We start from the raw sequence: 13,198 nt of genomic DNA, 5'->3' as shown, positions 1-13,198 counted from the left end.
CATGGCTCAGAGGTTGAGCATCAACCTAGGATCCAGGAGATCGCGGTTCAATTCCCGGTCAGGGCACATGCCTGGGTTGCGGGCTCGATTCCCAATTGGGGGCGTGCAGAAGGCAGCTGATCAATGGCTCTCTCATCATTGATGTTTCTATCTCTCTCCCCCTCTCCCTTTCTCTCTCTGAAATCAATAAAGATATATTAAAAAAGAGAGACATGAATAAGGCACACTATGGGTGGTCTTGCCATCCCTCTGCCTTCCCCACCTGGCGCCTGTGGCTGTGGGCACGCTTTTTTGGTGTTCTGTGAAATGTGGTCTGTGGCCCTAGCATCAAGGGCCCTAGATGCTCCTTCCGACTCAGTGTGGCACAGTACTCTATGCTGTTGGTTTATGGTTCTTAAACAAGCTCTCTAGATAGTTCTAATATAATGAATAACTCTTGGAATATGAAAATCAACCCGTGAGAAATAAAACTTGAGAAGGCCTGATTATACATATTCCCACATGCTATGGGTTTGTCCCATCTCCTCCCTTTCCCGCCCCCATTGGTTTGTCATCTCGTTTGTCCATCCATGAGCTATGTACATGAGTCAACATGCATGTGCTAATTTCATTTGGCTGGAATTCACTAAATGAAATTCTAGCTTCTTGTAAGAGAACCAAGGAAAGATGTTTCTATGCAGCCTAAAATTACATGTTCAAACTTGTTTTCATCAGTGAAAAATTTATAGTCCAAAGACTGTCTTATCAGAGTTGAAAAACAATACGTTTGGTGGAATCCTTTCAACCTGAGAGGACTTCATGTAAAAAAGTTTTATTTTAAATATAGCATATTATAAAGGTAGATTAGGAATGTTCTTACTCATCTAGTTTTTTTTTTTTTGTTTTTTTTTTCAGATGTTTATGTTGGTGAGAAACCAATACACTGTCTAGACCTCTAGGATATAGTAATCAAGCGCAAACGGAAAACATTCAGAGGTCACACTTCAATCTAGACCTACAACATCCTGGTATTCAAAGCCAGATTCGAGATGATGGATCATGATAAACTGAACCACACTGAATAGCTGAGTCAGGATTTGAGTGCTGTTGGCAAAAAGCTAAATGTGTCACAAAAAAACCTACAAAATAAAACAAAGTCTAGACATCATTAACTGTGTTGTATCCCCGCCTTCACCCCAAGTTGTCAACAACCAGATGCTACATTGTGGCTTTTATAGTAGCATCCTGTAAATCAGGAATCTTCAATCTTTTATGAAAAGAGGGTCCTTGAAGTCATGGCTTCCTGAGGCATGCGTGCGTGCGTGTGCGCGCGTGTGTGTGTGTATTATTGATAGATGTGCTCATGCTAATAATAAGTCCCCTAAAGAGACAGAGAAAGGAGAGAGAGAAAGTGATTATGTGGTGTCAGGATGTTCAGAGATCACCAAGCAATAATATGCCATGTTTTTTTTTGCTATGTGTTGGTGATTTTCATTATCTAGAAGTCATTAATTTGTTTTTATTAAGAGTGTTTCAGTTCTTGCATTAAATGATTTACTGATTGGAGATTACTGCTATAGGGGATCAAAACTGACAACTCTGTCATGACACTGAATTTAACATTCAGATATTTTTATTGTCAAATAATGAGCCAGGGTCAGTATCTTGGCAAATCATAAAAATGGACTTCTTGCTCAGTACTTCCTGACTGCCACTCTCAAGCCCTGATGGAACGTTCCATCTGGAACACATTTGAGTTATACTGAATGCAAGGTGGAGTCAATGACTGTGTCAAAAAGTGCAAACCTCACTACTTCCCTGGGCAAAATGAAGTAAAATCATACTTTATGTTTTTATTTCTATTCAGTGGAGGGAGCAACCAGGTCAGTCAGTCCAGTTACTAGTGTGAGAATTTCTTCAAATATTGGGAAATGTTCAATAATTTACCTGGTTGAACATACCAATGTTACTGTGAAAAAAGTTTCAATCCAAAATACCTATAGTTACCTATCTCTTTCTCCCTTGCCCCCCCCCCCCCAAAGAGGCATAGAGGCTCTTTGCCATGATTCAGACGTTTTTATTTCCATGAGCAATAGTGGAAAAGGGATAATTATGACTTTAAAAGTCAGTTGTGTCAAGGAAATTTTCACTTATAAATAAGGATTATTAGGAGACAAATGAGCATGACTCTGACGAAGTCCAGAAAAGCTAGTGAAGATAAAGTAGTGTGGATGTCCTTTTGTTACAATGCACTGGAACCAGTGGTAAGTTCATGCTGCAGAAAGCGGGGTGGGGAGCAAATATTGACCAGCTCAGTAAGTACCTTATAGTACCTGTGGAGTCATGCCATGCTTTTAATACAATTCATTCATCATTATTTTCCTTTTTTGAAAAAAAAAGCAAAATAGGGATATCTCTCTTAAAGTTATGATGAGAAGAAAGAATGTCCTAAGTTCCAGTTTGGTTCCATAAAAAAATTTTATGGACTCACAACAGACTTAGGAAAACCTATTTCAGTTCTATAGCTCATGTATGTTGAAGTCTGAGAAGAGTCTTGCCTATAGATTGAGATATTGAAAGTACAACTTCCAATTTTAGTTCATTCTGATTTTTCAATCAGTCAAAAGAACCTTATTTTAGATAGTGACATATTTTAGACATTTGTACACTTTGTCAGCATCTCATCTTAAAAAGTGATGAAAGGTATGACTTCATGGCACTTTGGAAGCAACGAGTCTTTGTCCTAGGCAGAGAATGGCCAGCTCCTTGGGGAAGATGCACTAATTTGCCTGGCCTTTCTTTGCAGAGAGGACCTTCTTTGGTTCCGTGGGGGCACTCTGACACTCTGATTTCTTTATTTAGGCTTACAGGTTACTCTGCTCATGTTGACCTACAGGCATCTGCACAGCACTTTAAACTGGTGTTTCTAACCCTTTATACTCATGGCCCATCTCTCCCTCGCAGTCATGCTTTCACTCTCTCTTTAGCACTTCGTAACATACAATTTGTACTATGAAAACAACACATTGACTGGATATATTGTGAAAGTTACATATGCTCTTTCTGATACTGCCACTTATTACTATGTCTTCTCCCACTGCCCTGTCACTGGTTTAAAGGACAAATCAGTGATGAGTTTTACACACCCCTCAGTGTCCAGGAAACACCATTTCTCCTTAATGAAATAGAGTCCACATTACCCATGCTGGTCCCCTCAAGTTCAGAGGTAGAATCCAGGTGTCATATTCATGACTGGAGGCAAGAAATGTGTCTGTCTTATCGGTCACTTGGTGCCTAGCACAGTGCTTTGCACACAGTATGTTCTCCACAAATATTTGTGAGATTAATTAATGATGATTGACAGAGTTGGATATTTCTGAGGTCTGTCCATGGACATTCACTAATAGATTTTTAAGGTATTCCCAAAAAAGACCCTAACTTAAAAAGGAATAAAAATAGTAGTATATATCTCTTAATTTTGATCATTAAATGGAAAATGCCTTTAGAGCTCTCATCATAGGTTCTGGCACTTAGTAGGCACTCAAATGACAACTTAATGATTGCTATTATATTACTTGTCATAAAGCATGTATCCAAATGACAATAGCCACCTACTGCTAGGTGTCAGATTTAGTTCATATTACAAAAAATTTTTTTAGTTTACATTACATCCCTAATCTTGGGTTGTGCCTGAGAAGAGCAACAGTAGCACTATAGTCATGTATCTGAGCAGCAAGGGGATAGATAACTTTGTTCTTTGGTTAACTTTGGTTAAGTCTTTACCAATCATTCCAAACAAATGCTTCAAAAACATCAGTAGTTGTTCATGAGCAATGGGGGAAGAGCACAGAAGGACTGCTGCAAGCTCATCATCATCATCATCACCACCACCGCCACCACCACCACACAAAGGGCGCCAGCACATGCCCTCTGATGGCACACCCTGTTCTTCAAGAATGACAGATTACAGAAGACATGCAGATGGCCAACAGGCACACGAAAAGATGTTCAGCATCACTGATTGTCAGGGAAATCCAAATCAGAATCACAATGAGGTATCACCTCACATCTGCTAGAGTGACATTATCAAAAAGACAAGAAATAACAAGCGCTGGAGAGGCTGTGGAAAAAAGGAACCCTTGTGCACTCTTGGTGGGAATGTAAATTGGTGCGGCCGCTATGGAAAACAGTATGGAGGGTCCTCAAAAAATTAAAACTAGAGCTTCCAGGTGATCCAGCAATTCCACTTCTGGGTATTTATCCAAAGAAAACAAAACCATGAGTTCAAAGGATGCAGGCACCCCCATGTTCACTGCAGCATTATTTACAATAGCCAAGATATGGAAAAAAACCTAAACATCCATAGATAGAGATAGAGAAAATGTGGTACAAAGATACAATGAAATATTACTCAGCTATAAATAGAGAATGAAATATTTCCATTTTCAGTCAACATGGATGGACCCTGAGGGCATTATGCTAAGTGAAATAAGTCAGACAGAGAAAAAGGAATACCACATGATCTCCCTTATATGTGGAATCTAAAAAACAAAACAAAACCAAACTCACAGATACAGAGAACAGACTGGTGGTTGCTAGAGTTGGGGGTTGGGGGTAGGCCAAGTAGGTGAAGGGAGCTACAAACTTCTAGTTATAAAATAAAATGTCATGGGGATATAATATACAGCATGGTCACTATGGTTAATAATACTGTATTTTATTTTTGAAGGTTGCTAAGAGAGTAAATCTTAAAAGTTCTCATCACAAGAAAAATAATTTTTTAACTATGTATGATGATGGATCTTAACTATACTTATTGTGGTGATCATTTTGCAATATATACAAATATTGAATCATTATGTTGTACACCTGAAACTAATAGAACGTATGTCAATTATACCCCAATTGAAAAAAAATGATGAATCATTATTAAAAGTGACTACAATCAGAAACTGGAAAATACAAAGTCAAATTTAACTTCAATCTCTGCCTTAATAATTCCTCTGGAAGAGAGAACTTCCAGGAATGCTCTTATAAACCCAGTTTGGCTCTATAGTACGGCTTCAGATCCTTAGTAGACCTGTGACTAATTCATATATCCCTCCTACCACGCCCTTGCCTTTGGACACATCTCATTATTTGTGTATTATAACCTTTGGCAAAATATGCAGACTGCTCGTACATACTATTTCAAATGAAGAAAGCTCTAGAAATCTTGCTCCAGAAAGGGAGCCATGCAAAATATCCCTTTCAAATGGCAACCTTGACATTTAGCATACTTTTTCCCATACCAGAACTGGGCCATGTGCTCAAAATCCCAGCTTGCTGGTGCTGCTGCTCTTTTCCATGTTTGGCTCCATCTATATAGCAATTTTCAAAGCAGGTTCCAACTCGCTTGGGATGACTTTCAGATATTGTAGATCTAGCCTGACAAACTCATATGCAAGGACTGACTCCTTCAAGAATGGGCAAAAACAGTTATTCTCAAGTCATTTCATTTTGGAGTTCAAGGTCTGCACAAAAAATCACCCCCATTAGAATCTTCTTTGTTTTTCTCCAGAGATACATTTACCATTCTCCATTTACCATTAAAATTTTAACCTTTTCATTTCTATTTTTTGGACTGGTTGAACTAGTTTTGACCAAAAGGCTTAGGAAAATGATAGTAGTGTCATGCTAACAGAGCGAAGCTCCCAGGGAAGCAGGGCATAAGGAAAAGGGAAAGGCATTATAAAATCCAAACTGATGGAATGCCTACTATATGTCACTGCCTCTCCTGAGCACGCTGCATAGTTGCTCATTTAATCCTTAAAACAATTTTATGGCATAGTACGATCCTCATCCTCTTTATTGGTGAGAAATAGACTGACCTGCCCAAAGTTATCCGGTGCAAAAGCCAGGATTCAAACCCAGGCAGTCTGAACTCAGCCAACTCTCTTAGCCACTGTATTATGTTTTCTCTCATCAAACTTGGCTTTGAGATCAACGTGCTCCTCTTTTTATTGGAAGTAATGGTATCTAATTTAATAGATACATGCTCACGTGTAGCCTCCAGAAATGTGACTGTGTCTCATGAAGCATCATTAGTGGTTGCCTCTCAGGGCCTTTAAAATGTTCTATAGTGTTGCATACGTCTAGGGAAGGCTTTGTTTACTGGAGGCGCCTGCATATTTTGAGGCATGCATCACTCTTGATTAAAAGGCATTACATATGCCCTTACTTGCTTTGCACTGTGAACCAATGAGCAGAAAACAGTTCACAAGAGTCAGTGTTTGTGGTTGCCTGTCATGGGAAGTGGGCCAGGATTCTTGATGCCCCACGGAATTGAGAGCCAGCGTATCACACGACATGTCAAGCATTCCTTCTGCTAGTGAACTGGAGACCCAGTCAGACGAAATGTAAAAATTTATTTCACAAAAGACAGAAAATGCGGAGTAAAATACCCCAGGGGGATCCAACCTGATGTAGATACTTGAAGAAGTTATTTCATGTCCATTGAATCTCATCTAAATTGAGACTTGTCTACATTTTTCTGCCTTCTTTATAGGCAATTCAGTTCTTCTTTGTCTTAAATGTTTAGCTATAGAAGCGGTGCCACATGTCTCATAGCAGGATGAGGCCTTTAGACTGTCTCCTTCTATGTCATGTTTCCCTAATAAAAAGGGTTGATTGAATATTTTTTAAAATCAGTGTGTTTTACACTATATAAGTTGTCCTTACCTCATTAGATGTTAAATAAAGACAAATATTAGTTTTCTTTTTTGGTTTATTTTCTCATTCTACTTTCCAAATTGATGACAGCTACTGTACATGTATAGTCTGGATTTTGTCCTACGTTCAGACTATCTCTTTCTAGTTTGAAATTTAGTTTCTTTTATTTTTCCTTAGAGGCAGTCTTCCTGGTGCATCAGTTCAAAGTCGTTGGTGGAGTTTTGTCAAATATACATCAAGGAATTCTAGCCATCTCATGTATGACAGCCCAGTACACCTCAGTCTCTGTGAATCTTTGATTAGAAGTATTTGGAAGTCACAGAAAGTATTAAGCAAGGATTCTTAATCTACAGTCTATGGGTAGAATTCAGGGTGTCCATGAACTTGGATGAGAAAAAATTTCATTTCTAGTTCACTAAATTCTAATGGAAACTTTCCTATTTTTCCAATAATGAATGTTGACAGGCTGCCCCGCACTCTCCCATACGCCATGGTATTAGCTATCCCTTTGACTGTCACCATATAAATCAGACTTTTCCATTCATTTACAGTTGTTGCAGAAATCACAAAATATCACTTACACACATCCCTGTTGCACAGGTATGGTAGTTATCGCAGCCGCCCCGATCACACGTGAGTGCAGTTTTTCTGCCCACAGACGTTCATGTGACCTTGCTGGCCCCATTCAACTACTGAACAGGAAAGGCGAAGGTTTGCACATTAGTGACCTGGGTCTGCATGTTGCTTCCCAGTACTCCCTGTCTATAACAGCGGGTGACAAGGAGACGAATCAAAGGTTACTGTGCGGTTCAATGCTCTGACTCTAGCTAAGCAATAACAATCTGCACTCTGGGATCCTTAAAATTTACTTAATTTATATTTATTTCCTTATATTTTAAACAAAATAGTCTACTATGTAATTCATTCATGTTATATTACTGTATAACTTTGTGTTTGATAACTGTAGTTCATTATTATCAGTTTCCTTTATAATTTTACGTATTTTATTTATACATCAAAAGTATTATTCTGGGAAGTGATCCACAGGCCTCACCAGAATGCTAGAGATCAACTGGCACAAAAAAGGCTAAGAATTCCTACATGACCCTATATGAAAGGGTTAAAGGGCAAGAGGTTTTCAGGAATGAATGCACTCTGATGCCAAGATGTCCCTGTGTTCCAGGGGAGGCAGGCAGCGACAGAGGAGTGGGTGAGGACAGGGGAAGTGTAAGACAGAGAAGGGCTGTCGACCCTATCTGTCACCCACTGTTAACTTCAAAGTTCCAATTCCCTGAAAACTCAATGCCATCCTCTGCTTTTAGGAAAGAAGACAGTGTACCTGTGGGGTTGGGAATAGTGGCTGCAGAGAGAACAGGAGTAAGAGAAACCCCTATGGGTTGTGCGGTTGGGCAGAGAAAGGCAATTACAAATAAAGGAGCATGTAACGCAACAGTCTGTTCGGTCACTCCTCACGACCTGAAGGCCTTTCTAGCAGCAAGGCAGAACTGGAACTCTTAAGTAGTGTACAGTGTGTGTGTGTGTGTGTGTGTGTGTGTGTGTGTGTGTGTGTGAGAGAGAGAGAGAGAGAGAGAGAGAGAGAAAGAGGGAGAGAGAAAGAGGGAGAGAGAGAGAAAGAGGGAGCGAGAGAGAGATCAACTGACAGAGAAAATATCTAACAAGGAAAATTAAAACTTCATCTCTTGGCCAAACACACTGGTCAGATGAAACCTACAGAAGAAACTGAAATCTCAGGTTAGTTTTTGAGAAACTAGATGGAAGTCCTCCTTCATGAAGGTAGTGACCATCATAGAATAATATTTCAGGTACTATTTACAGATGTATTTTCATGTAGAGGTTTCAAAACACTTTTTACCTGTCACCTGATTAATTTTACAACCTAAACTGAAGCAGGAGGTTGGGACATTCTATTGCCCTCCGTTCCGCAAGAAGTGTTATGACATATAATAAAAATTGTACCTGGTGTTTGGAGAAGTGACTTTTTGTGGATAATTAACAGCTACTATTTAGCCTTTGGTCAGTGGGAGGGTTGGGTGCAGGGAAGAAGTTTGAGGGAAAGGACAGGAATAAGTGCTCTTGAGGCTTGGATGTGGACCAAACCAGCCTCCGTTTGACAAACACTAATGAGCTATGAGCCAGGCGCCAAGTGCCAAGCACAGGAGAGGACACAAAAAGGGTCTGAGTCCCCAGTAATCAGAGTCCACTGTGGTAGCCAGAGCCCTTCCTTTCCCAGTACAGTACCTGGATTCTCCACTGTGTGAAGTACCTGAGGTCATACTGGTCTTAGAAAAACTGGGCAATACAAAGACTCTCTTCCTTCAGTGGACCTGGAGCAGTCAGAGCTGTGGAAATGTTTAATGTTTCATCACACATAAAAAGTAACTATTTTCCCCTAAGTATTATCCATTCGATGCCATATTTTTGACTCCATATAGACCACTAATATATAACAGATAAATGACAAGTCAGAGACAGCAACTTTCCAGGGATCATACCCTTATTCTAAGAAGTCAACAGCTGTCAAAAGCTCCTCATTTATGAAAATATACAGGGAAGCTGGACACAGGAATGTTTGAATTAGTTTTACTTTCAAATTAAAACACCAAACCACAGTAAGATATTTGTGTGCTATATTTACAAGACACTATTTGTGACAATGAATTTATCAAACAAGACAACAATAAAGCAATCACCTTATTTTTTCAAGGCTCAAACAATTATAGTTGTGCCTCTTACACTCCCATATCTTATTTCTTAAACTTCCTCTAGCCAAGTACAAATTGTTATCACTAGATAAAAACACCTTAAAAAACCCACCTTATTGGAAAGTGGGATTTCTTTAAGGTATCACATTTTACTATAAAGACACACTAAAGCGGTTACATTTAAAATATTTTGCTCTATGGCCCCTACCTATGGTTAGACAAACTGTTCATTCTCTCCCAGTCCTGGGAAATATTGTTTAGTTTAACAAAGATTTTTATGAACATTTGGGGAAAATTTACAGCTTACCATGGTATGTAACAAGTACGTAATCTTCATAATCTGCTTTATCATGATCACAAACCTTAAATCTCCCCTTTTCAAGTCACGTCAGGACAGTTGTGTGAAAGTCAAATGATCTTTTTATCAAGAACAAACAGCATGGAAATCTGGATGGATACTTGAAGGCCACTTTGAATATTTTTAACAATGCCGAACTTCATTCAGCATATGAAAAACAACTGGATTAACCAAAGGGGTTAAGAAAACATAATCTTTGACCCACCACGTCGATGACATCAGAAGACACTTAGAAAGCAAACAAGAAAGAGGCATTCAGCACTATGGGAAGACCTTTTTGGGATTTGGAGTTTTTTGTATCAAGTTATCAATACTGTTAAAATCAGGCAGAAGTTCCTGTTTCCTTAGGCACCCCTTCGAGCACAGCGCGCCATTTGGTCGCTGTCACATGAGCCCTGGGACGTTTGAATCGCACCACTGTAGTTATGTTTTATTATATTTCAAATGCCTGCCTCGAGCATACCTGACACCCTCTTGGAACTCAGCACAGCCCCCGGCTGCCAGAGGAAATACCAGCAGCCTTGACTGGGCAGCGCAGGTTGCTCCCCTGACACGCAGCCCTGCCCTTGCCGGCCCCTCGCCTGCGCACACGCCGGGTCACCTGAGACAGACCAGCCCCCACGCCCGGCGTCTGCCTGCGGCTGGTCATCCCCGCCGATTTCCTGATACTCACAGGGATCGTGCTCTTCTTTTCAAGGTTAAAAGAACACCAAAAAACACCTCTCATAAAACCTTATCTAGAAATAATCAGACGGAGGCATCACAGGAAAAAACACCCCCAAATCCAAACACTCCAGAAGCCTTACACAGCAGAGGAAGGGGACTGAAATCATTGCCCTGACAGTGATGAACTTTGCCCAGCTGATGAGGTCATACATTATTCGAGTTAATAACTGTGTCTGTGTATTTAATTGTTTTCCTCTTAACACTTCCCATCCCCCCTCCTCCCCTTGGCCCCTCACCTGCCAGCCTTCTGTCTCTGGTGTTTTTCCAAATAGCATCCAGGGCTCTGGCCGTGGAGTCTCGGATGTGATCACTGAAGGACCTCCGGAGAGGGGCTCTCAGGGGCCGCGCCATCACGTGGGCCTCAGGGTCCCCCATCCCCGCAAAGGACTTCAGGGCAGCCCTGGCACCAGGATCATTCTGCTCCGCTCCTGCTGCTGCAGGCGAGCTGCCCCGGCTGCGGGCGGCGGGCGGCGGCTCTGCGGGGCGGCGGGGCTGCGTGCGCGCCGGGCCGGGGCCGGGGCTGGGGCCGGGCCCGGGAGGAGCCGCCAGCGAGCCCTGCGCCTTCAGGAGCCGGGCATTGCGGCTCGCACTGCGGCCCGGCGAGCGCCGACTGCAGGCGGCCTCCTGGACAGCCGCCAAGCCCGAGCTCGCGCGCCTGCCACATCTGGAAAGGCTTACAAATGAGCCAACGACACCCTCGCGCAGCTCTCCAGCTGCCTTCGTGGCTATCTCGGTGATTCCAGCTTCCTGTGTAATCCAATAACTTGACTTGGTCCCTGCTTGGCTGACCGTCTAGTAAATAACATCTCTCCTTTCCTGGCAATCCACCTAATCTTGCATTTTGGAGGAAAGGCAGGGCAGGAGGCAAAAAAGCAAGGGAGGTTGAGGAGGGGTGGCAGCTAGGGTGCTCAGCGACTGTCAAGGGTAATTCTCATTCACATTCGCATTTGGTTACCTCATTTGTGCTGTATGAACTCATGGTTTTAGGGAAGGTTGTTTATAAGACAGACAGTTCAGCCTTTAGTTGTGACTGTGGGGAGGAAGCTATGGCTGTCACCAGCATGCTGCAGACCAGTCTGGATTCTCTCTAGGTGGATACCTGGGTTTTAAACGAACTATTAGCTCCTCATATTTCCCCTCTGACTATGCTTCTACTTATATTCCGTGGTTTAATCAAATAGTTCTTCGTTTTGCCTCTAAATAAGGTTCAGATGTCTCCTGGTTTTGCACATCTTTCAGTGTTAAGTAAGCAAACGTCATCATTATAATTGCACATTAAAAACTGTCCCCAAAACAATAAAGAAAGTGCCAACACTGTGAAATCAAAATATGGGCCAACTGTTTCTTTTACAAGATATGTTGAGTTTCTAAAATGCCAAGTAAATCTATTTTCTCTGCCAACGGGTTTGGCTGATTTTCTGCCTTTTAATGCATTTTTAACCCTCTTCTATTTCTCACTTTCCCTTAAATCCCATTTTATAATGTTCAATATTTGGCATCAAGTATCTAAGGGCCAGCTCCTAACCTTTGTGAAATTAAATAATGTGTAAAAGCACTCTTCAAATTGTCAGGTACCAAGCAAATTCTAATTATTATCATAATTATTCTTCTACATGAAACTGATTTCAACTCACATTGATCTCCAGTTTCCAAATTTCTAAAGCATGTGTCCTCTTTCCCATCAACTTTGACAAGTTACACAAAGAATGAGAATTTAAAATAGCAAGAAGGTACTCACGAGTTATGAGTGTTACCGGTGCCACTGCTTCTCAGTAACCCATGAATCCTAAACTGTATTGTTTCCAAATTGTGAAAGCTCATGAGTCTCTCCAACGGAGACTGTTTCTTGGTAGATATCTATCCCTTTCCTATATTGTTTGGCTGGGCATAGATCAGAGGCAGTGAGTACTCACTGCTGAGGTATAGAGACCTCTGGGACCTCACACTTTCTGTGGGAGTCAATTCCAAGGGATAGTTCTCCATTAAAACAAAAACCTAAAAAAATGTGATCACCTAATACCTGGTTCATTTTAAATTAAGTTCTCTCTCTCTCCCTCTTCCTCTCCCCCCACTTCAGAGAAAAAGAACATAGCCCAGGTTCCTCACTCTTCTAGTCGCTAACCTCACCTACATTTCCAATCTAGGTCTACAACAATGTTAAGGGTATACAGTCTTTCCTAGCATAAACATCAACAGCTGGTTGTATGAGTCATGAGTAATGACTGATTATAATGGCACAAAGCTTTGCTATATCTAAACAGAGAAAGGAAGGGAAAGTAATAAAGGAAAAATAGCATTTATTGAGTACCTACAACATACCACAAACTCTATTAGCACTGTTTACAGCACTATATACCTGTGTATATAGGTAGATCAGTGTATGTAGATAGGCCATTATAGATGTTCTATCTCTTCTTCAGAGCTTAGGAAGCTAAAGCTTAGAGAAAAGAGACTTGAGAAATGGCCGATCCAGGATTCACACCTAGAACTGTCTGCATCTTAAGCTCATTAAGCCTCCAGTCAATTTGTTTGGTCATAAATTAATGATATCGATGATAATGACCCATTAGTATTACCTAGGCTCAGTTGATATACTAAGCTTTGGGCCAAAGCTCCTTAATCTTAGCCAATAAAATCACCAATTGCATCCAGGGTGTGGAAGAAGCCTGAGTTTCAGATAGGTTTTGGGTGATCCCAGCTA

The 13,198-nt window shown here is 41.0% G+C and overlaps 1 protein-coding gene across 5 annotated transcripts in view; it reads right to left on the bottom strand.

The window, feature by feature from the left end:
- Nucleotides 1-13,198, bottom strand: part of DLC1 (DLC1 Rho GTPase activating protein) — a 321,812-nt gene that overhangs the window by 140,012 nt on the left and 168,602 nt on the right. The window contains exon 1 of one of the 5 annotated variants that reach the window (XM_081130757.1): nucleotides 10,734-11,019. The exons of 3 other annotated variants lie outside the window; for them this stretch is intronic. In XM_081130757.1, the coding sequence (XP_080986883.1) occupies nucleotides 10,734-10,872 (139 nt within the window). In that variant the 5' untranslated portion in view covers nucleotides 10,873-11,019. Of the gene's footprint in view, nucleotides 1-10,733; nucleotides 11,020-13,198 lie in introns of those variants that run through there. One more of the 5 variants, XM_081130753.1, reaches the window with a different exon arrangement.

The sequence above is a fragment of the Miniopterus schreibersii genome (genome assembly GCF_964146895.1).
Source record: "Miniopterus schreibersii genome assembly, chromosome: 2".
Taxonomy (NCBI): domain Eukaryota; kingdom Metazoa; phylum Chordata; class Mammalia; order Chiroptera; family Miniopteridae; genus Miniopterus; species Miniopterus schreibersii.
Note: the sequence above shows the minus strand (reverse complement) of the source record. Positions and strands in the feature narration are given on the sequence as shown.